This window comes from Mobula birostris, chromosome 31 (assembly GCF_030028105.1).
Source record: "Mobula birostris isolate sMobBir1 chromosome 31, sMobBir1.hap1, whole genome shotgun sequence".
In the NCBI taxonomy this organism is placed as follows: domain Eukaryota; kingdom Metazoa; phylum Chordata; class Chondrichthyes; order Myliobatiformes; family Myliobatidae; genus Mobula; species Mobula birostris.
In genome coordinates, this window is record NC_092400.1 from 19,401,064 (window position 1) to 19,425,783 (window position 24,720).

Below are 24,720 nucleotides of genomic sequence, written 5' to 3' on the forward strand. Positions count from 1 at the left end.
CCAGAGCCTTAGCCAGGGCATAGAATGTAAGAGCAGTGAGTCTGTGCTATTATTTTAACATTGGCTAGGCTGGATTACTGTATACAATTCCTTTCACTACACTGTAGAAAGATCTTAATTGCACTGGAGAGGATGCAGAGGAGATTCACCAAGATGTTGCATTGAATGGTGCATTTCAACTATAGTGAGGAATCTACCTGTTTTTTTTTAAGCACAAAGACGACGAATACTGCAGATACTGGAAATCCAAGCAACGCAAACAAAATGCTGGAGGAACTCAGTCGGGCATCTGTAGAAAAGAGTAAACAGTCAACACTTTGGGCTGAGACGCTTCATCAGGATTGGAAAAAAAAAGATGAGAAGTCAGAGCGAGGGTCACAAGATGGTGGTGAAGACATGTTCCCAGGAAGGATAGGGGTTATTTTTGTTTGGAGCTGAGGATGCGGAGGAAGAACTTAATAATGAAAAATAAAGTTATGAGGGGCTTAGATAGGATAGATAGTAGGAAACTATTAGCAAAGAAGTCTAACGATGTGTAGCAGTGATGATGACTCATAGTAGAGAGAGGGAGAGGAACAGCTGGTGGATTGGTGTGAGAAGAACAATGGAAATCCGAACATGAAGAAAGCCAAGGAAATCATTGTGGACTTCAGGAAGGTGCAGATGAACCATCTTCCTCTGAGAATACAAGGCCCCTCTGTAGAGAGAGTTAAGTGTGGCAAGTTCCTGGGAGTTCATATCACAGGTGACCTGCCTGGTCCCTTAATATCATTTCCCTGAACTAGAAGGCACAGCAGAGTCACCACTTCCTAAGGAGATTGAGGTAAGTGAGGCTTCCTGCCTCTCCCCATCTTAATGGAATTTTATAGGAATACCATTTGAGTGTCCTGACAAGCTGCATCTCCATCTGGTATGGGAGCAGCCAAGTATTGGACCAGAAGTCCCTACAAAGGACTATGAGAATAGCTGAGAGGAATTCATCTGTAGATTTTATCCTTACTTTCCGAAGTTATTGTGTGTTATATGTGTGCTATGTGTACTACTAGTTAGAAATTTAGAATGTGTTACATGAAAGGGAGTGGGGTTGGAGACTATACCCATGCAATAGAAATATCTAGTCAAGCTCCTTTGTGGTCACTCCAGGACACACTCCCAAAAACTATTCCCACAGTACCTCTCACAGAAGAACAAGAGATGACCAACTTTCCCCTTCCCATCACCCGGTGTTCAGGCACAGTTTCATGGTGAAGCAGTTATTAACAATATGCTACCACCAGTTTTGCATCCTTCAAATGCTTGAAGACCACATTGTGGAATTTGACCCCAAACTTTAATTTGCCTTTCATTTTAATTTTCAGCCACTTGGTCCTTGGTAATGAAACTGCACTTCCATGTGAGCTTGCATCCTTTAACACCAGACTCAACAACCTTCTGGAAGAAAACTGCTGCTGAAGGCATTTATTTGCAGCTTTTTGTTTTGGTAATTTCAGATAATGCAGTGAATTTTTCACAACTTTGTTTGAGGTGTTGTATTTAATTGGCCCAGTATGTTTGGGTACTTTGGGGCAAATCCTAAACCTTCTGGTGACTCTCCAGGGGATGCTTCAAGAGTCCACTTCATGTATGTGGTCTGAATGCAGTGAAAAAAGGAAAGATTGCTGGAAGCCTCCAGTTTTTATGCACCGGACAAGACCTCATGCTTGAAGTCAGGCTAGACAAGGCATTGAATGTATAAACTTATTCACTTAAATGGGAATTGCGTGTCTTCAGGGCAGAAATGCACGAATATAGTATTATCGATGATATAATAATAATGATGTAAGTCACAAAATGTTGTCCTTAACAATGGATGTAATAATAACTTTGAAAGATATTGCATTTTAGCGGTTTTTAAAAAATATTTCTGGACGCCAGCTGGAAGCAGAGGCTTGCCTCCTGTTAAATGATACTTACTTACTGCCCGTTTCTGCTATTGGCATTTAGGCAGCAATGGAGGTTCACCATCTGTGTCTGTCCACACTGTCGTACACTGATTGAGAAGGATTCCATAACAATTTTTTTTGACCGGTCTGGGTAGTTAGCCCTGAGCTGAATCCTCGGACCTGGAGGACCGGTGGGCCACTCTTAGGCTGGTCTCTACCCTTTGACCTGTTTGGCATGGGTGACCCTAGTGAGGGTCAAAGCACAAAGCCCTGAATCCAGCCAACAAAACTCTCTGGGCCATTGAGGCTTGCAACCCTCCAAACCCTATGGCAAGGTTGTGGCCCTCATGGAGGTGTGAAGCAATAACTTAAATAATAACACTGGATGGTATTTTGCCTTCCAGGTGCCAGGGTCAGGGATGTCTCAGATCGGACCTACGGCATTCTTAAGGGGGAGGGTAAGCTTCCATAAGTTGTTTGGAAGGAGACACTAGCAGGTATGAAGGCAAAACAAAAATGGCTAGAGATTCTGGGGGCAATTCTGAAGGTGCAGGGTAGATACATTCCAAAGATGAAGAAGTGTTCTAAAGGGAGGATGAGGCAACTGTGGCTGACAAGGTAAGTTAAAGACAGCATCAAAGCAAAAGAGAAGGCAAATAATACAGCAAAAATTAGTGGGAAGTTAGGGGATTGGGAAGCTTTTAAAAACCAAAGGAAGGCAATTAAAAAGTTGTAAGAAAAGATGAAATATTAAGATAATACCTGGATTTTCAGAAGGCCTCTGACAAGGTGCCACACATGAGGCTACTTAACAGGATAAGAGCCAATGGAATTACAGGAAAGTTACATACGTGGATAGAGCGTTGTCTGATTGGCAGGAAACAGAGAGTGGGAATAAAGGGATCCTATTCTGGTTGGCTGCCGGTTACCAGTGGTGTTCCACAGGGGTCCATGTTGGGGCCACTTCTTTTTACATTGTACATCAACGATTTGGATTATGGAATAGATGGCTTTGTGGTTAAGTTTGTTGACGATACAAAGATAGGTGGAGGGGCCGGTAGTGCTGAGGAAACAGAGAGTCTGCAGAGAGACTTGGATAGATTGGGAGAATGGGCAAAGAAGTGGCGAATGAAATACAATGTTGGAAAGTGTATGGTTATGCACTTCGGCAGAAGAAATAAACGGGCAGATTATTATTTAAATGGGGAAAGAATTCAAAGTTCTGAGATGCAGTGGGACTTGGGAGTCCTCCTACAGGATACCCTTAACGTTAACCTCCAGGTTGAGTTGGTGGTGAAGAAGGCGAATGCAGCGTTGGCATTCATTTCTAGGGGAATAGAGTATAGGAGCAGGGATGTGATGTTGAGGCTCTATAAGGCGCTGGTGAGACCTCACTTGGAGTACTGTTGGGCAGTTTTGGTCTCCTTATTTAAGAAAGGATGTGCTGACGTTGGACAGGGTACAGAAAAGATTCACTAGAATGATTCCAGGAATGAGAGGGTTAACATATAAGGAACATTTGTCCGCTCTTGGACTGTATTCCTTGGAGTTTAGAAGAATGAGGGGAGACCTCATAGAAACATTTCGAATGTTGAAAGGCATGGACAGAGTGGATGTGGCAAAGTTATTTCCCATCATAGGGGAGTCTAGTATGAGAGGGCACGACTTAAGGATTGAAGGCCGCCCATTCAGTACAGAAATGCAAAGAAATTTTTTTGGCCAGAGGGTGGTGAATCTATGGAATTTGTTGCCACGGGCAGCAGTGGAGGCCAAGTCATTGGGTGTATTTAAGGCAGAGATTGATAGGTATCTGAGTAGCCAGGGCATCAAAGGTTATGGCGAGAAGGCGGGGGAGTGGGACTAAATGGGAGAATGGATCAGCTCATGATAAAATGGCGGAGCAGACTCGATGGACTGAATGGCCGACTTCTGCTCCTTTGTCTTATGGTCTTATAATATTAAGATAATGAAATATTAAGCTAATGATGCAGAGATAGTAATGGGGCACAAAGAAAAGGTGGAAGAACTAGTAAGTATTTGCATCAGTTTTCACTGTGGAAGACAATAGCAGTGTGTTAGAAACTTGAGAATGTCAGGGGGCAGAAGTGAGTGTTGTTGCTACTACTAAGGGGAAGGTGCCTGGGCAGCTAAAAAGGTGGACAAATCATCTAGAGGGTCCTGAAAGAGGTAGCTGAAAAGATTGTGGAGACACAAGTAAAGATCTTTAAAGAATCAGTAGATTCTGAAATGTTTCCGGAGGACTGAAAATTGCAAATATTATTCCAGATTAAGGAGGGAAGGAGGCAAAAGCAAGGAAATTATAGGCCAGTTATCCTGAACTCAGTGGTTGGGAAGACGTGGGAGTCCATTATGAAGGATGAGGCTTTGGGATACTTGATGAAAGAAGGCCAATGTCAGCATGATTTCCTTAAGGGGAAATCTTGCCTGACGTATCTGTTGGGATTCCTTGAGAAAGTGACAGGCAGGATAGACGAAGCAGAGTCAATGGATCTTTCTTACTTGGATTTTCAGATGGCCTTTGACAAGATGCCGCACATGAGGCTGCTTAACAAGGAAAGAGCCCATGGTATTATCGCCTCAGAATAGAGTCATCCATTTAGAACAAAGATGGGGAATTTCTTTAGCCAGAAGGTAATGAATCTGTGGAATTTATTGCCATGGACAGCTGTGGAGACCAAGTTATTGACTATATTTAAAGTGGTTGATAGGTTCTTGATTAGTCAAGGTGTCGAAGGTTATTGGGAGAAAGCAGGAGAACAGGGTTGAGAGGGATAATAAATCAACCATGATTGAATGGTGGAAAAGACTTGATGGGCCAAATGGCCTATTTCAGCTCCTATGTCTTACGGTCTTAATATACAGAACTAAGCAACCTAACAAGTAATAGCTGTGCTGCCTCGTCAAAATCATGTAAGTGATGGATAACTGATCCATTAAAAAAAAAGAGAATGGCTTAATTCTGTGCCTAACTCTTGCGATCTAACTTCGGTCTGTCCAGGTGACGAGGTTATATCATCGGAGGCACTCAAAGCTTCATCAGCTGCTCTTTGATCTCTTCTGTCAGTGAACTCAGTCTTCTAAATCTGAAGACGTTACTTCTGGGGAACACGGACAGAAGGAAAATGTTGGAACTATTCCGCAGGTCAGCACTGGAGAGTGGAGCAGAGTTTCAGGTCTAAGACCCTCAGTCAAAACTAGGACACTGTGGACCTTTTTTCTGCCTCTACTACTGATCTCTTCTCTACTCCAATCTTTTGACTTGTTCCCACTGTCTACCTCCTTGCTCTATCATTGTCCTTTGTAATTCAATCCCTGCTACTCTTAGATTAGATTAGATTAGATTCAATTTTATTGTCATTTTGCCAAGTACAGATACAAAGCCAATGAAATGCAGTTAGCATCTAACCAGAAATGCAAAGAATAGGGTTACAGTATTTACAAAATACCTGTGAATAAAAAGTGCTACAGCACACAAATATAAAGGTACTAAGACAGTACAATATGGGTGCAATACTGCTTAAAGCTGTGATGTGAGGTTCAGCAGGGTCACAGCCTCAGGGAAGAAGCTCTTCCTGTGCTTGCTGGTGCAGGAGCGGAGGCTCCTGTAGCGCCTACCGGATGGGAGGAGAGTAAAAAGTCCACGGTTAGGGTGAGATGCATCCTTGATAATGCTTTTCGCCCTGCCCAGGCAGCGTTTATGGTAGATGTTCTCAATGGTGTGCAACTGGGTGCCGAACATCCGCTGGGCAGTTTTGCGGTCCAATACGGGACAATTGCCATACCACACTGAGATGCAGTTGGTGAGTACGTTCTCAATGGTACAGCGGTAAAAGTCCGTCAGTATCCTGGGACAGAGGTGAGCTCTCTTGATGCTCCGCAGGAAATAAAGACGCTGTTGCACCTTTTTGATCAGGATGTTAGAGTTCAGGGACCAGGTGAGATCCTTGGAAATGTGGACACTAAGGAATTTGAAGCTTGATACATGCTCCACTACAGCTCTGTTGACGTAGTACAGGTCTTTATTAGAGTGATGTATCACTCAAATACAGGCCTTTCCTTTTGTTCTCTCCCCCTCCCCCACCCTCCCCCTTTCAATATCTAAAATCTATTTACCTATAACTCTTCCAGTTCTGATGAAAGGTCCTTGACTTGGAACTTCTCCTCTGCTCTTCTCTCTCCATAGATGCCGTCTGTAACAAAATAAACTCTCTACTGCTGGGGTTCCCAACCTGGGGTCCATGGACACCTTGGTTAACAGTAGATGTCCATGGCATAAAAAAGATTGGGCGTTATAGGAGAAGGTTTGACAATGATTGGCAATAATTATTACGAACACCAGGCATTTAAAGTTATTGCTTGCTCTGCAGGAATTTGTGACAATCCTTTCCCATTGGAATAGCGAGCCATTCCGTCACTGCTCATAGCTGAAATGCAAATATGCAAGCAACTTTTATAGGTAATGATCACCCCATTCAGCAGTGACTTGGATGTTGCTCAGTGAGTAGTGTGGTTCAATGTGTTCCCCACCTTCCCGGTTTGGACTAGGCAGATTACATTCTGAGTCATTCCATAATCTAATCACATACTTTAGGAATGCAGCAATGAGCAGAACACTGCACATTAACACGAGTTTCTGAAGTGGGAAAGAAAGAAAAACCAGATCAGCAGGGTAAGCAAATACTCACAGAAACTAAAACACTGACTACTTGCACAATCAATAGGCAAGGTTGCTGAAGGCTGGGGTAAAAAAAAGTCTTATCTCCTTTCCTGGAGTATCAGTTAGTCATTTAGAGATCCAATTTTCATAAAATAGTGCAGTGGCTGACCTGGAAGTTGTTAAGTTATCTTCTGTTAGCAGATGTTAATGATAATTCTTTGTGAAGTTCTATTCTGCTAGTTAACCACAAGGTTTTCCAAAATCTTAAGACATAAGACATAAGAGCAGAATTAGGCCATTTGGCCCATCGAGTCTGCTCCACCAAAATCTTATTCAAAAATGTAACTCAAAAAATCTGTGGGCACTTCTAGAAAATGTTTTATGATGTCTTGTTCTCTCAGTTTTCTCTCTCAGAAGAGATATTAAAAGCAAATTTAATGAAGAATTACATTAACATCAAACTTAATGAAAAATGAACAAGTTTGAATTGAAGAATTATAATTGAGTGAATAAGTAATATTTACATGGATGAAATATCAAACCAGCATTCAACTACATTCAGGCACCTGCAACTTTTCTATTGTTTGCATACTTTCACTTTCAAACGGGTTGTGCCTCAGCATTACTTTATCTCAATGTAAAGCAAGAACAAAAGAGATGTAGCCTTACATGTGTTGAATGTTTAAATAGGCGTGCCCATGTGAAGAATGCTTCAGGGATATAATGTCATAAATTATACAGTTCATATTTCCATTCAGAAGGTCAGGCTTGATTCCTTTGTGCTGAGCTCTCTGATCTTATCTGGTGTGGTAGGAGGAGCACCTCTACAATCAAATTCTAGGCGAGGGAAGGAAAGATGGAGATACTGTATTGCTTCCATTTTTTGATCAAGGCCACCCCATAAGTAAACTCAAATGGTGGCAAGGATGGCTAGTGTAGATACTTCCTTACAGCAAAACAATATACACCTAATAATAAAGGAAATTTGCCTGCAAGTGTGGAAAGCATTTAATTTGTGCGGAAAGAGACATTTGGTGTCTTGGGGCAGCTACGTTTGGAGGAACTTACTATGAAATGCCCACTGACTTTAAATTTCAAATTCTGAGAAGTTTTTTATAACTTTGACTTTAATTCAAATGTCATTAGATGACAGGGTTAATGATTCACTAAGCATTGGCACCTGAAGCAACATTTTCCATCCAGGGCAGAACTTGTTTCAAGGAGTCAGTAAAAATGTTAAACAATGAATCAGGAAAAAGCAAGAACTATAAAACAAGAAAGGGTATGGAGAGATCTGTAAACAAAGTGCGCGTTTTAGAATCAAGCCTGTGAACCAAGGAGTTAGGGTGGGTCAGCAAGAATGGGGTGATAGGTGAACAGGTCCTGATGCTAATTAATGCACAGTTTTAATGCTAATTGTAGTAATTTAATGCTAACTTAATGTCTGTGCAACTTTATGAGTGTAGAATTAAAGTATGGGCTGGATTAAACCTTTGAAATAATTAAGTTGAGAGGAAACAAAAATATGTGTGAAATTTTGAGCAATAGTTGATACAGAGACAGAAGCAACGTGGCAAAGAGGTGGGAAATTAAGCATCCCAATGAAGGCATAGATGTGAACAGTAAAATCTCACCATGGGGCAAATATATCAGGCTTGTAGATAGGATAATACTGGGGGTGGGGGGAGAGTTTAAGGACAGTGGATTAATCCTTCCAATGTCAGTGAAATTTCTGTTCCTGCTAAACCACTTATTTAATGTTTAACCACTTATCGAAAGCTCAAGCAATAAAATGGAAATGGCATTTTGATTTGTAAAAGGGGATAAGGCAATTTTTTTTTAAACAATTTTTCTGCTGCGTTAGGGAACTACATAAAGATGTTGTGCAGACAATAGTTAAGTGGCTATTCATGGCTAAATAGCATGGCTAAAAGAGCAGAAGGTGGACCTCATGGGCAAAGTGAACTTGGGAGACATCTTGAAGAAAGATGGAGGAAAATTGGAGTAAGTTCCAACATTACGACTCTGACAGGTACCAGAATTGGGGGGAGGGTGTGGGGGAAAGCAAGTGATGGGAAAATTCAGTGGTGAACTTCGTAAATCAACCAAAGGTACTGGAATTGGGGAGAGGGGGTGGAGGGAAAGCAAGTGATGGGAAAATTTAGTGGTGAATTCCAGAAATCAACTAAAGCAATTTAACAGTGAGTGTATGCCATTTCAGGGTCTTCCGCGTTTGCCACCCATGTGGGACATCACCCTTGAAGGAGCTATTATTTAGCTTATTCAAAGTAGGCTTCCAGAAAAGAGAAGCACCTGGTGGTTATAAGCATCATTTTTGAGTGGAGAGTCAAATACAAGACCCACTTACTAACATTTGGTTACATCGCATCCATTCATGAAAAGATCAATTTTTCTACAAACCAGATTTTAAGATCATAAATCCTACAAAACTATCATGCAAAAATCATCCCACATGGATATTACTAAATGATGGAAACACTTTGTCAGGTGTCAAATTAACATCCAAATTAAATGGGGAAATAGATTGATATGATGGCTATTGAGAAAATTACAGTTTAAAACCAAAATAGGCCTTATTGCTTTTTTGGCCCAAATACAAAATCAATGCTCTATTTTCTTGTTAAATACATGGTAAAAAGACTGAAGATACTTCGGTCCCTCTAGCATAACAAAACGATAGAACATCAATTCTTGGACAAGAATTTGTGTTACATTAGTACCTGACCCTAACAGATAGTTTCCTTGTTTTCTAAAAGATTTCCGTATGCATCATTGCTTACATAATGTCATTCTGAAAAAGGACAAGCCAAGCTGAATTCCTTAGTGAGAAATAGAGTACATAAACAGCAATTATTCAGGCTGGAAATCTGTTGATGTTAAATTTTTCTACTGTACTTCAACTAACATTAAATTGGAAGCAGGAAGAGGAAACAAAATTATCTTGCATGTTCAAATACCACCTGTAGTAAATTATTTAAGTTTGGAAAAAAGGGATATAGATGTTGAAAGTTCACTTACTTACTGACGAATATGCCACTGGCAGTTAGGGCAGCAATAAAGGTTCTCCCTCTCTGGTGACGTTCAGGGCTTTCTTCTTGGTTTTCACTACTGTCAGTCACGCAAGTCCCAGGTGGAGACTCAAGAATACTGCACACTCAGATGTAGAAGGATTTTTTGTTGCACTTTCTGTAACAATTTTGTTTGACCAGTCAGGGTTGTTAACCCTGAGCTGAACCCCCTCTCCCAACCTGGAGGACTGGTGCGACTCTGGCCTCTACCCTTTGACCTGATTGGCATGGGTGACCCTACCAAGAGCCAAAGCATAAAGCCCTGACTCCAACTAACATAGCTCTCTGAGTCATTGAGGCACGCAAGCCTCCAAACCCTACGACAAGGCTGTGGTCCTCCTGAGGGTTAATACTTCTATAAACACATGAGACTACCTGGAATTATAGATCAAAATAAAGGCTCTATTACCACTCTACATTACTGAAACACGAGATAAAATTAAACTTGTTGAAAAGATATGGAAATAAATCACTAAAGTGTTAATGCTGATATTGAGCTGCAAATTCACATTTTGCCAGAAGATTAAAATAATTATGATGCTTTTTTTAAATAAAGAGTTTTGACTTTTTTTGGTTACTTACAGTCCAAGCTTACATGTTAATAAAAAGGTGAAATACACCATCTATCTCCTTTGCATGTCAATGAATCTGCATGCTTTTTAAAAAAAGTATTAATGACTTTTTAATTTTGATTTCTGACAAAGATACCAAATGGCTACTTTTAGAGGCAGAATCCCTCAAGCCACAGCAGCAGACCTATGCTAATATTCATCACTACATAGCCAGAAAATGTTTTCTGAAGTGGTTTATTGTAAATGGTCTTTCTACACAAATGATGGTGTAGCAGAAGTTAACACCCTGCGTGGAAGCTCAAACTTTCTCACAGAAATGGACAGATCACAATCATACAAGTCTAGATTGTTTCTTTCAATTCTTTTTCACAGTAAACCTTATAGGGAAGTGCAACTGAAAATGCTTCAAATAAAATAACCCAGTTAACACATTCACAATCAGCATTTAGTATAAAAAAAACATTTTTAGCAGGTAAACACAAGATTGAGTATTAAACATGTCTGTGCATTTTTGCAATTGTATTGCTTGCTTAAACTTCTTGACATTACTAATACATGATACCGTTTCCATAAAATGTCCATCACAGGTCCTCCAAAAGTATAATTTTCACTGCAAAGCAAAGTTAATTCACCACTTACTTGCATTTTTTCTTGAATAATGAGGCAATCACACTCTCTAATAATTCTTACTAGTATTTGCTTTGCACCGTGTTATATGTGAGTACCTCTTAGTTTTTAAAATATTCTCCTGGAATCCAACTGAAATACACTATTGAATATTGTAGATCACTGCTGTATAACACTTTGGTAACAAAATAATTTAAATCACATTTGATGGTGTCAAATAAAAGGCAGACCTTCAGTTGTTCCCATTTTGTGTGAGAAGATTCTATTCTATTCAGCAAAAACAAAATGTTAAATACAAAATTTCACTCATGAGCAAATGTATTTTTCTAATATTATATTGAAAAACAGAAATAACCCTGATTAATCTGCAAAAAAAAAGACTAGTTGGAGGTTGGTTTCAGTCTGTAGATATCAGAGTGACCACAGGACATGACATTGTTTGACACTGGCTTACTGAAGTCTTCTGCATAAATCAATCATTACAGAGTTTATATTTAGCTCTGGGAAGATCAAAGCAAGGATCCTCCCTCTAGTCTTAAAGAGGACATGTTGCTCACAATGCCACAGGTTTTCCTTCATGATTATAAATCCCTTTTGCTCATAAATAGTGTTTATGCTTTGACTATTACCTGCACTGATTTTACTCTCAATTTGGATGAATAATGGAGTGTACAGACATGCACATGTTCCCTGTTTCAGAAACTGCAGCTAAAATGTTGGGCCACAAAACCTACAGATTCTGATGTCAACTGAAGGTATCGATTCCAAAACAATACATTTTAAACAAAACCTAAATTCCTTGGACCATGGTTAGAATTCAGCATAAGTGCAGTGTATGACACTCAAATCAATGCAAGATTAACTATGCCTCCATTTTGAAGGAATAACATACCACTTCTCAGGAAGGGTAAATCTGGGTGGACCTGTACTTACTTCTCGTGTTCTTGACCTACTGAGTCTTTGTAGCATTTTCCCCTGTGTGCCCTAATTTTTGTTTACTACATGATCCACATTTGTGCTCATTTAGGTGATTTCTCTTGATCATTCATTATTGGTGTCATATCACTTGCAATCAAATATTTAAACTAATTCAAGAAAACCTCACTATTTTAGTGCCTGTTGTGTTCGTTTTCATTAACAAATGAGCTTATTTCAGATAGTTCATTCTGCAAAGAAGGGAAAAAAATCCCTTGGATTGTGATAACATTCATTTGGGCTCTCGGCTCTTCCACAATTCCAAATATTAATTCATTCAGAGTTCCTTCATCAATAGCTGGCACTTTGCCAATTGTGGAGAGGAAAGTTTCCTTAAAGTAAAAGATGAGTTACCTTGAGTCACTCTAAATACCTCCAACTAGATTAAGAGTGGCACTAGAAGACATCTGAAAGAGGAGGTAGTTTGTTTGGAAGTGGTCCTGTTTGTTTGGAAAATAACATCCTTAAAACAGAATCCAAGGGAAAGACAAACTAAAAAGGAACAAATGAAGGAATGGTTGTTAAAAGTAATATTACCTATGTAGCAGGACAATTAATTAATTTGGTATGTAATACAAATTGCAATATACATTTAATGTTCACATCACATCTACAAGAGTGAAACACAGAATACGCATGCATAAATAATCTGAATATTATACGTAGTAATTGAAACAGTGAAGAATCAAAAGTTTACGTTGGTATAATCATTTATATTGGCCAATTAAGACTAATGTTATACTTCAATCAAAATTTTAATGGTTGCTGACAGCCAATAAACTGCCTACCAAGTTAAATCATGATAAAGGTTTATCCAAACATCTCAGAGATGATATTCATTTCACATCAATACCACATTTTGCCCCATCAAGTGCTCCCTGGCAATATAAATCACATTTAAACAGTAACATCCCATGGTAGTGAAAAACTATAACATCGAAATGAAATATAACAAGTTTGGGACAATGATCCATGCTAATATGGTATATGGACCTTAAAAGTATAATAATTTCACTTAGTCAATTTCTGTCAGAATGAATAGAGAATGCAGCTACCATCAGGATTCTTGTAAATAGTTGTGTGACAGTTGTAAATCCTGCCTCACTGATGTGCAAGTGTTCAGACTCAAATCCAGCAGCAAATGCAAGGGTATTGGAACATATTGCCATCTTCCCCAGCAATGTTGTTTAATTAGTAGGATTCAGACATTCACAGCTTTTTCAATTTATCTTTGTTCTTCTGAAACTTTTGATGAACAACTTTAAGAGTGGTAAGGAAGTTCCCAAGAAATAGCACCAGGAATGTGAGAGCCAAGACAAAAACCTGAGACACAAGAGTAAATAGGTCAAACCAACTGAGAACAACCAGTCCATCATAGGCAAAGCCCGCCCCACCACTGAGCACAGTAACACGGAGCGTTGTTGCAGAAAAGCAGCATCCATCATCAGGTACCCCAATCTTCCTCTCTTCTTGCTGCTGCCGCAGGAACCCAAGGACTCACACCACCAGGTTCAGGAACAGTTATTAGCCCTCAACCATCAGCCACATGAACCAGAGGGGATAACTTCGCTCAGCTTCACTTATCCCATCAATGAACTGTTCCCACAACCTATGGACTTACTTTCAAGGACTCTTCATCTCATGTTCTCAATATTTATTGCTTATTTATTATTGTTATTTCTTTATTCTTTCTTTTTGTATTTGCACAGTGTTATCTTTTTCAAACTGGCTGTCTCCCCTGTTGGTGCAGTCTTTCATTGATTCTATTATGGATTTACTGAATATGCCCTCAAGAAAATAAATCTCAGGGTTGTATATGGTGACATTTATGTACTTTGATAATAAATTTACTTTTAACTATGGATTGTGACAAGAAAACTCAAGATAAGATTATTCACAACTGTGATTCCCAGCACCAATTTCTAAATATAAGAAGGTGAGATTTTCCATTGAGAAAAATAATAAAATCACTTTGAAACAGTTTATTAAATGAACTTGGTAAAGTTTTCATTGCTCACTTGGGATTATGCAAAGCTGCAGGCAAGGGCAAGCAAAACCCATAAATCAGAACTTACTACACTCCAATAAGACAGAGGATTGGCACATTTTCAAGGAAGCATGATTTTTGATTAACTGACCATAAAAATGCTCTGGTAGCACATCCAAAGACATTCAGGCAGATTTGTGTTAAACAACTGCTTTAAGATGCTTTGCTCTGCATATCTGCAACTCTCCTAAGTTTAGGAGAATGAGAAATTATGTTACTGAAACGAAGCTGTGAGGGTGTCCTGTCTGGGGTGACAAAGTCTAGAATTAGGGGGAAGAATCCCAGGATAAAAGGTACACAGAGAAATCTCTGCCCTGGGAACTGGGGTTGCTGCATTATTATGTATATTTAACACAGAAGTAGATAGATTTTGGACTGCAGGTGAATCAATGAACTAAGGGATCGAACAGGAAAGAGGCATGGTTAGAAGCCAGCGATCTTAGTGATAATGGTGCAGACTTTGAGCCTATTTTCCTTGTTTATTTTCTTATAGTCCAATATTTCAGTTGCAAAAACCAGAAGAATATCTGCAGCAGAGATAATATAGGCTCATGGGTCCAGAGGCATGGTGATGAAGCTGCAAGATGTATAACAATCTGGAAGCCTCTTCTTGTTATCTAGGGACAAGATCAATCCTCCTGTCTGGATGGGAAAGTTAATCGCAGTTAACCAGAACAATGCTGTAATTATAGAACTAAATGTTTTCTGTGTTCTGGATGTGGACTTGAACTGTGGAATTCCCCCCAATCTCCGCCTCGGTCTTATGGGTTATTTTTTATTCTGTGTTTTTCGCCTGATCCTTCTCATTTTTTTTTGTTGGTGTGAAGGGGAGGGGGATTTGGGTTGGGTTAGGTTGGGAACATGTGCCTGTTCACTTTTTTTAGTGCAGGGAGGAGGGATTTGGGGATTCATGATTGTGCTGCCTTTCTTTTCTTTCTTGGTTTCATAGCTATCTGGAGAAGAAGAATTTCAGAGTTGTACACTTTGATAATAAATGAACCTTTGAACCTCTAATAATCAATAATATCGGATTGCAACAAAAACCCAATTAGTTCATTAATGTCCTTTAGAAGAAAGAAATGTCCAGGTCATACTGAGAACCTATGAGGAAAAGTTGGATATATAGGCTTGTATCTACTGCTGTTTTGAAGAACAACCAAGGGATTTGATTGAAACAAAGTGCTGAAGGGTCTTGACAATGTTGCTTTTTAAAGGATATTCTATTTTGGGAGGACCTAGAACTAGGAGTTATTGTTTATAAATAAGGGATCAGCAATTTAAAGTGGATGAGTTGAGACTTGCTGAGAGTTTGTTATTTTTCCTTGAGGGCTTGTAGAAGCAAAGTCTTTTAATATTTTAAAGTAGGATCAGGCTTGAGGGACTGGATGGCCTAATCCTGCTCCCAATTTATCTGTTCATATGAGGGAGAGTTCACTTTGTGATGATGTACGATAAGGCAACAAGCAAGGTATCAAAATTCACAGCAAGGTATGGACTGTCACTGTAATCTATTGGGGGCCAGTCCTGAAACAATTTCACAAAGACAAATTCATTGTCATGTACTCACTTGCCATTCGTTGCATCGCTCATGTTGTGAAAGGCCAAAAAGTGTGAGCGAATTGTACAACTGCCAAAACTGCAAAAAGTAACACAAGATAAAAATGTATTACACATAGATACACTAGAGTTTTCTGCTTTTTTCTTTCTGCAACACCCTCATTCCTTCTAAAGATACTTGCTCTTTCTTCTGGCACAGCTCCATGTGTCTCCTGCAGCTTTCAACAGCTGAGTGACAGGGAACCTCTTCCCCAAGCCAATGCTGCCCTCCCCCCAGTGTATACCCATGTGACAGCCCAGCTGAGACCAGTGGGAACCAAGGATAATCACTTTTCCCTTCAATCCAATTGTAAGGCCATTGTTTTAGCTGCTAGATCTGCAGAAACCAGAGCCCAGCTAGAGTGTAAAGCTGATTTATTGGTTGGATAAGATTCTAAGCCATCATGAGATTGCAATCACCTTAAGGCAGCTTTTAATGTGAACTTACTGTAGTACAGCAGTAATAATGTTGGCAAGTTTAAGCAGATGGTACCAATTCCAGCCAGCTCTCCTGTAGTGCTTCATCTCGTACAAAAATCACATTCCAATGAAGAATTTAATTACAGAATGGATGAGAACAGTAAATTGGAATTGAAGCGTGGCAGGCAAAACTGAAATTGAACAATGGGATTGCTTCAAAGTGGAGGTGGGTCCACATAAATGCAAGTACATCCCCATGAGGCAGACAGGTGGAGAAATTAACCTTCCATGAAGCTGACTTTAAAGTTTTAAAAACAGCAAGGTGCTGCTACTGGAGTCTCTCTGAAGGTAATTACATTTGTATATTGAGGTTCTGGCTGTACTATCACTAATAAGTTGGCCTAGTCCTGAAAAGATGGCTGTCAGACTGAGTCAGCAGCAGGGAGTGATTTAACCAACAGGAGTGATAAACCTACTCAGCCTTGTCCTTGGCAGATATTTCCGACGAGGATAGTTCTGACAGAAGTAACCACTGCATGATTCTTTGGAGACAGAGTCCAAATGCGTCACTTGGCATCTCAGTGGATCATCAGTTGCAGCATAAAACTTGAAACTATCCAGATTGGTAACCTTGTGGCCCAGAACAACCCCAATTATACTATCACCAATGAGGTAAGGGGATCAACACTCATTCATTGAGTGGTGCAGAAAAGGGCATGCTAGGAAGAGCACAAAGCATACCAAAAATAATGAGGAGTTGCAGTTTCATTTGATTGATAGATGCAAGTCAATAACAAAAAATTAAAAAGGAGGCAAGTGCTCTGGTCTGAATGGTGGTGGAACAACTAACATCACCACCCTTTACTGGGGCAGGGGAAAACCAGTATCAATGCTCAGGATTGAAGTATTCATAACCACATTCAGACAGAAACAGATTATACATCTTGGCTTCTTCCTGCCATCCAAAACTGCAGAAGGTGAAATTTAATGCTACGAAATGTAAAGCGTTAGGAATGCGGTTACAAACAAGACAGATCTTGGCTTTGTTAACAGAAGCGCAAGGTAAAGGATAAACAGTCATCATGAACCTTCGTAAAACATTGGTACTGCCCGAATGGAGCATTTTGAGAAGTGCTGGGCACCATACGTCAGTATAGGAGGAAGTTTGGGTTGAAGAGATTTACCAAAATAGTTCATGGAGACTCTAATGACATGGGGAGACTGTTAAAGGTATAGTGTTTCTCTGTGGAATGGAATATGTGGTGTGAAGAATCAAGCAGTTTGGCATCAGGCAGAGACAGGAAAGACATTGCATCAAAAGCTAGGAGACATAAAATGGTTATCTGCAAGAGTTATGTGAAGAAATTTAGTTTCTAAAAAATTTCCACAGCAAATGATAAAATGCAGAGCTGAATCTTAACATTTAAAAAGGGCATTACGTAAGTATTCAAAAGGATAGTACTTGTAGGGATATGGTGAAAGAATTAGCTGGATTACGTTTGTATAGAGCAGGTACAGGGTTAAAAGGTCAAATAGCTTCATCCCCCAGACTGTAAGACTACTGAACTCCCTGCCACCACCCGGTCTCATCATATATGATGCGCCAGTAGTGTTATGCTGTTTAATTTTTAAATTTGTGCCCTGAATGCACCTTATTATTTGTTAATTTATTTGTCATAATATTACTTTATGCGCTGTGTGTGTATGTGAGTTGTATATACTGTGTTGCGCATCTTGGTCCAGAGGAACATTGTTTCATTTGACAGTATACGTGTGTATGGTTGAATGACAATAAACTGAACTTGGTTTTGTCTGGTGTGTGGGGGGGGGGGGAAGTAACCTTGTTTTCAGTTAAAACATTTAAAAGCATTTTTTTTTATTTATTTATTTATTTATTTATTTATTAGGCACCATTAATTTAGTTTCACTTACATGGCCAAAGAAAAGAAATGGAAGGAGAAAAGTTAATCCTCTCCACATCCATGACTGAAATCCTTCTGCAATGAATAAAAATAAACCACAATGAAGTCAGATCCAAGTCAGGAGTCAAGAGAAACTTTCATGAAGGCAGGGTTCACGCTTGATAAAATCAAATCCAGTACATACAGCAAATCTACAAAGCCAATAAAACCATTGCATATTTGCTTTCCGAGTCAACATTCTCTAAGAATTCTCAAGAACAGCTATGAATAAACAATAAACTATCATTTTACAGATAATGCCCATCAATTTGAGAATAAGTAATAATTAAGTTACTTGTGTGACTCTTACCAGGATTGCCTGTAGAAATACAACATTTTAACCTCAAAAATCAGATACCCTTCTCCCTTTGCCCTTCCTCCTTACAGAAATTAAGAATTATGTTTGCTTTTTCATTCCTGGTAAACTTTCCTTTCCTCACAAACTTCAGAAAAGGAGCAAGCTGCTCAGCATTAAATGGTTATAAATCACTTTAAAATTAGGACAAACCAAACAGTCAAGATGAGCGTCACTGAATTCTAGGGAAGTATATACACAGTTACAAAATGAAGTACATATCTGTGGTCAATTTTTTTGGGGGGGGGGTGAAGAGGGAAGAAAGCTTCCCACTTCCTAATTTACTGATTCAAAATTAAAAATTAAAACAAAATGTAAAACCTAAAATTTCTAAGTACACCATTTAGATATTGATGCTTTAATTAACCTTCAGAATCTGGAGATCAAATTTTGTTCATTATATATCAATTTTTAAAAATTAGGAAATCATAACTTATTAGTACAGACCTTGCCATAATGGATGCAGATGTTCAGTGTATTTTTTGTGCCACCGTGATCAGTAGAATCAGATTAATGCAAATAACAATCTGCACCATACAAATTCAAGATAAGAGCTGAGGGAAACTTACATTAGGTGTAGCACTATAAATAAAATCAAATTCAGTGCATACATCAAATCTACATAACTGACAAATTCAGTATACAGAACACTGCATATGCACTTACCAAATCTGAATCCTCAGTTTCCACACCTAACATTGTTGTGGGATCAGCTCACCACACTGACTAAAGTAGTACCTAAACTATTCTAAGGCAGCTATGAGTAGACAGCAAATATCAGCAGTACAGACCAGGCCCACATCTTGAGAATAAATAATAATTTAAAAACATTGACCGCATTACTCTTACCAAGGAAAGTATCTGGAATCAACTCAATGCAAAAAGCAAATCATACACCATAACAAATTAGTACCTAGGCGATGGACAGGAGTATAAAACAAATGGTGTCCATATTCCCTTCTCTCAAAGGAACGTGAAAAGAGAACATTTATTTTTTTCACAACTGAAGACAGTGTAGTTATATTGTAAACATTTTAAGTTTGTAGGTAACCAAATTAATGTCACATTACATACCTACTGTGAGATCCATGTGATCCCTTTCTCCCAATGCCCGCAATCTATAAAGGCAGCCACTTTGATAATAATACTGTAAGAACTGCACACAGCCTAAAAGAAAATGTATTTAAGATGAAGCAAAACCTAAATTAATATAGTCTCATATTTATATTACTTTTACCAGGTCTTAATACTTTTTCCTACTATTTTGCCAACAATATACCATATTGGCCAGCTGGTGGCGCTGTGACATCAGTGCTGGACTCTGGAGCGAAGGTTCCCGAGTTTGAATCAAGTCGGCTGCTCCCGGGCACACTTTCCATCCGTGCCGGGTTGAGTGTCGAGCTTGCAACTCGGCCTCGTGAAAAAAAAACTGCGCTGTGAGAAGGACATGGGGGACCACTCACAGAATCTTTCCTCCAAGACAACCACTTGAAAAGTGGTCGCCGAAGTTCTGGCAGAGTATGGCACACAAAAAACAAAATATCATATTACTTAAGTTTTTGTACAAATCTTCTTTAGTCTCTGTTCTGTATTTCCTGCTTTCTCCAGTTAATAACGATTGACCCAAGCTTCTGTTTCAACATCCAAACTACAGTGCCACCCCAAAACACACAACTGCTTCCAGATTACCATCACAATTTTTAAATTTTATTTTTTCTAAGGAAACTGTCTTTACCTGACAGTAATCTCTACTTGTGTGTTATGTTGAAAGACCTTAATTCACTAAAGAATAAACTTACTTGGTTGTTATATTAAGCAACTCTGGCATTTTGAATATAATGCGATGATGTGTTAACTGTGACCAATGGTCAACCCCATCAGTAAGGAGGGGATTTATAATTCTAGCAGAAACTAAGATGTTTAATTTTTTTAAAAATAGCCTAACTTATGAACAAGCTTAGTTTTTCAATCAAACATTCCACTTCAAACATTTCTACAAGTGAAATTTAGATGAAAGATTCTAGTAATAAGTAAAACAAAAGCAATAATCCTGTCTGCTTATCATTTATATTATCACATGTCTAAGTTATTGGCTGAAACTAATCAAGTGAAGATACATTAAAAAGTTTGATCAGTTTCCAAACAGGCTAAGATGGTGGAAAACTCTATGATTGCATATTCTCCAAAGCTTGAGTAATACTTAAACATGAAATGAAAAATGACTAACCCAAAATGGAAAGTAAGGCATCTTCCCTTACATCCTTTACTTCCAGCCAAGGCAAGTCACAGACTTTGCCTGCACATATGGAACTTCTGACATTGAAAAAAAATGAGAATTGTTCTCAAGTGTACAGAGCTAACTATCAAGTTCACTGTGCGCAGAATATACAAATCATGTCTCTTGCAGAGGGGACTACAAGATAAGCACTACAGAATTAACAATTAGTACAATAATTTGGAAGTAGTATGGGACTTGATACTTCCCCTGAAAAGGTTTGGCTCTGGATAGAGGAGGGAGTTGGTAAACTGGCATATTACCAGCTGGAATGCTGGTAAATATGCAAGTGCAGACCAAACATCCAGAGGAGAACAGTCCCTTTCGATGCTAAAAAGGGAAAGATAGGGTAACAATGCCTGGTGATGGAATCGGAATCAAAATCAGGTTTAATATCACTGGTATATGTTGTGAAATTTGTTGTTTTGTGGCAATACATTGCAATACATACTAAAAATCATAAATTACAATAAGTATATAATAAAAAAAGAAAGTTAAATTAAATTAGTGCAAAAAGAGAGGGAAAAAATACTGAGGTTGTGTTCATGGGTTCATAGTCTATTCGAAATCTGATGGCAGAGGGAAGCTGCTCCTGAAACACTGAAAGTGTGTCTTCAGGCTCCTGCATTTCCTCCTTGATGGTAGCAATCAGAAGAGGGCATGTCCTGAGTGTCTCCGGAGGACTGGAAAATTGCAAATGTCACTCCACCTTTTTAAGAAGGGAGAGAGGCAGAAGAAAGGAAATTATAGGCCAGTTAGCCTGATTTCAGTGGTTGAGAAGATGTTGGGGTCCATTAGTAAGGATGAGGTTTCAGGGTACTTAGAGGCACATGATAAATTGGCCAAAGTCAGCATAGTCTCCTTGAGGGGAAATCTTGCCTGAAAAATGTGTTGGAATTCTTTGAGGAAATAACAGGTATGATAGACAAAGAGAGTCAGTGGATGTCGCTTACTTGCGTTTTCAGAAGGCTTTTGACAAGGTGCCGCAAGTAAGGCTGCTAAACAAGATAAGAACCCATGGTATTACAAGAAAGATACTAGCATGGATAGAAGATTGACTGCTGGTAGGAGGCAAAGAGTGGGTTTTAAAGGGGCCTTTTCTGGTTGGCTGCCAGTGACTAGTGGTGTTCTGCAGCAGTTGGTGTTGAGACCGGTTCTTTTATGTATATGTCAAAGATTTGGATGATGCTATTAATGGCTTGGCAGCCTAGTTTGTGGAGAATGGGCAAAGAAGTGGCAGATGGAATATAGTGTAGGGAAGTGTATGGTCATGCACTTTGGTAGAAAGAATAAAGGCATAGACTGTTTTCTAAATGGGGAGAAAATTCAAAAATCAGAGGTGCATAGGGACTTGAGATTCTTGTGCAGTATTCCCTAAAAAATAACTTGCAGGTTGAGTTGGTGGTAAGGAAGGCAATTCCAATATTAATATTCATTTTGAGAGGACCAGAATACAAGAGCAAGGATGTAATGTTGAATGTTTATAAGGCATTGATCAGACCGCACTTGGAATATTGTGAGCAATTTTGGGCTCCTTCTCTAAGAAAAGATGTGCTGATATTGGACAGCGTCAGAAGAATGATTCCAGGAATGAAAGGGTTAACATGTGAAGAGTGTTTGATGGCTTTGGGCCTGTACTCACTGAAGCTTAGAAGAATGGGGGGGGGGGCGGAATCTCATTGAAACCTATTGAATATTGAAAGGCCTAGACAGTGGATGTGGAGAGGATTTTTCGACATAGTGGGCGAGTCTTGGACCAGAGGGCACAGCCTCAGAATAGGGGAACATCCATTTAGAATAGAGATAAGCAGAAATCCCTTTAGCAAGAGGGCAGTGAATCTTTGGAATTCATTGCTATAGATGGCTGTAGAGGCAAAGTCATTGAGTATATCTAAAGCAGAGGATGATAGGTTGATGACTAGTCAGGGTATCAAAAAGTTACTGGGAGAAGGCAGGAGAATGGGATTGAGAGGGATAATAAATCAGCCATGAAGCCTATTTCTGCTCCTATGTCTTTCTGCTGCCACCCAATGGATCTCATTTGTTCTCTTTGCCCCTTTGCAATTAAGATTTGCAGACAAACACTTCCAACTGATGGAAAGGTCAATTCTGTTCCAGAATCCACAGATTCCACCCATAATAGTTTCCAATATTTTCTGATCATTTAAGTCAGCTTAATTTTTATAGTTTCATCCATCCATTCATATTAAATTCAAGATGATTCATAAAATTCCTACTTTGATGCAAAGTCAATGAGCACCTGTTTCTTCATGGATACATCTCACTGCTCTGGTTTCCTTCTTTCCAAAACGTGGCACATATTTCATTGTAATAAATTTCAAAGCTCAAAGAGAAACGTCAAATGGAAAGATAAAAGTCATACTTACTCTGATAAATAGAAAATGCTAGAAATTGACTCCGAAACATTTGATACATTAATCCATTAGGCCTTAAAAACAAAAAAAAAAGTAAATAGTTCAGAAGAAAGCATGTATATTTTGTTATCAAACAACAATGTTATTTACAATGGTATGCAGATAAATATGCAATTTAATACTTAAGTAAAAGAATACACTACAAACAAAATTAACAAATAGCTTCTAATCAGGTCTTTGGAGAAGGTAACATCACCTTTTCCCTCAGCACATTTACCTACTCTTCAATTTTTGATACTCTGACTGGGTAATGAAGCCTTGTACGACAATTACCCTTTAGACATTCTTGAACGCGAGTTTTTATAGTGAATGAATAACTATAGGTTGCAGAGGTACAACGATCAATGTAATTCTGGCATTAAAACTGGAGTAGGCTATTCAGTCCCACAATCCTGCTTTGCAAGTCAGATAGACTGGCTGATCACAGCTGCTGTGCATATTGTCTGCTTCAGGACTCTGCCTGAACTGTTAATTTATTTCCATAGATGCTGCCTGAGCTGCTGAGTTCCTCCAGCATTTTGTGTGTGTTGCTCTGGATTTCCTGCATCTGCAGAATCTCATGTGTTTATGCTCTACATTTCCATGGCTTTTTAACATGAGAAGTTCTCCCTGATGTTATTACTGAACAATTCAGCTTTAATTTCAGGACTAAACTACTTAATTTTGGTATCGTACTAGTAAAGTTGTACTGCAGCCTCAGTGACAAAATCCTTTGGGGTCCCAGAACAGAATATAGTTCTCCATTTGTCGTTTTGCTAGATCTTTACACAACTGTGATTATAACTACCAACCTTTTGTATCCTAATCTCCTTGAAATTAGTGCTAAAATTTCACCTTGTGTTTTCATGTGCACAATTCCACAATCAGTGATAGAGGTTTACTTTGCATCTGTTGCATCTGGCAGTTAGGTGCACTGCTACCAATTATATTGTCCAATAATTTGAGTCAAATCTAGTTAACATTGCGCAGACCCGAGGAGAGAATACTAACCCACTCCTGATGCTATGAACAATTACCATGAGTAGTAATCCACAGAATAACTGGGGAAGGGAGCAAATTGACCACATCAATGGCCATTTACTCCCAAAATATTTAAATATTTTAAATGTACTCTTCACACAGGCCCCCCAACATTGCTCCATAAAAGTTTGACACTTACCACGTTAGCATCACGCCAGAAAGAAATGTAGACACATAGTGATGAGATACCCACCAGCCCTTGATTCTATCACAAATTATAAAACAAAGTACAGGTAAAATATTAATGCTTAAATTAACAAATTACTTTACAATGCAGTATGCACAATTCCAAAACAAAAGCATCATAACAGATAGAAGTCCTCTGGTACTGCTTGATAAAAGTTTCAACAATTTAATTAATTCTATAATTAAGGAAAGAAAACTTAATTTCACTTTATCTAATATAAAAGTTTCTTTTTAAAACTGTTCATGACTACAACATTTGTTATTTCTTAATTAAATGTTATTACACTTTTGAAACAATCAATCTAAACAACAGTAATACATGCACATCCAATTTGAAATCCTGGACTTAAATTCAGAACAGATGTGTAGGTCAGTTACCTTTCACAACTATGACTTCAAAATTAAGCAAGATTCAGTAATTTGGTAGACTATAACATTCATGAAAAGGAAAATCAGGTTCACTGCTTTGTTATTTTCCCAATAGGTCTTTGGCTGGCACTGACCACACAGCTAGAACTGATACTGAACAGAAATACAGGTGTCCCCTGCCTTTCGAACATTC

At 38.9% G+C, this 24,720-nt stretch overlaps 1 protein-coding gene across 3 annotated transcripts in view; it reads right to left on the reverse strand.

The window, feature by feature from the left end:
* Positions 1-12,599: 12,599 nt before the first annotated feature.
* The window catches only part of tmem120b (transmembrane protein 120B), a 41,150-nt gene continuing 29,029 nt past the window's right edge, over positions 12,600-24,720 (reverse strand). For all 3 annotated transcript variants that reach the window (XM_072247638.1, XM_072247640.1, XM_072247639.1), the window contains exons 7-12: positions 24,112-24,177; positions 22,905-22,966; positions 19,317-19,409; positions 17,859-17,923; positions 15,478-15,546; positions 12,600-13,186 (exon numbers count right to left, since the gene is read on the reverse strand). In XM_072247638.1, coding sequence (XP_072103739.1) covers positions 13,073-13,186; positions 15,478-15,546; positions 17,859-17,923; positions 19,317-19,409; positions 22,905-22,966; positions 24,112-24,177 — 469 coding nt within the window. In that variant the 3' untranslated portion in view covers positions 12,600-13,072. The remainder of the gene's footprint in view (positions 13,187-15,477; positions 15,547-17,858; positions 17,924-19,316; positions 19,410-22,904; positions 22,967-24,111; positions 24,178-24,720) is intronic.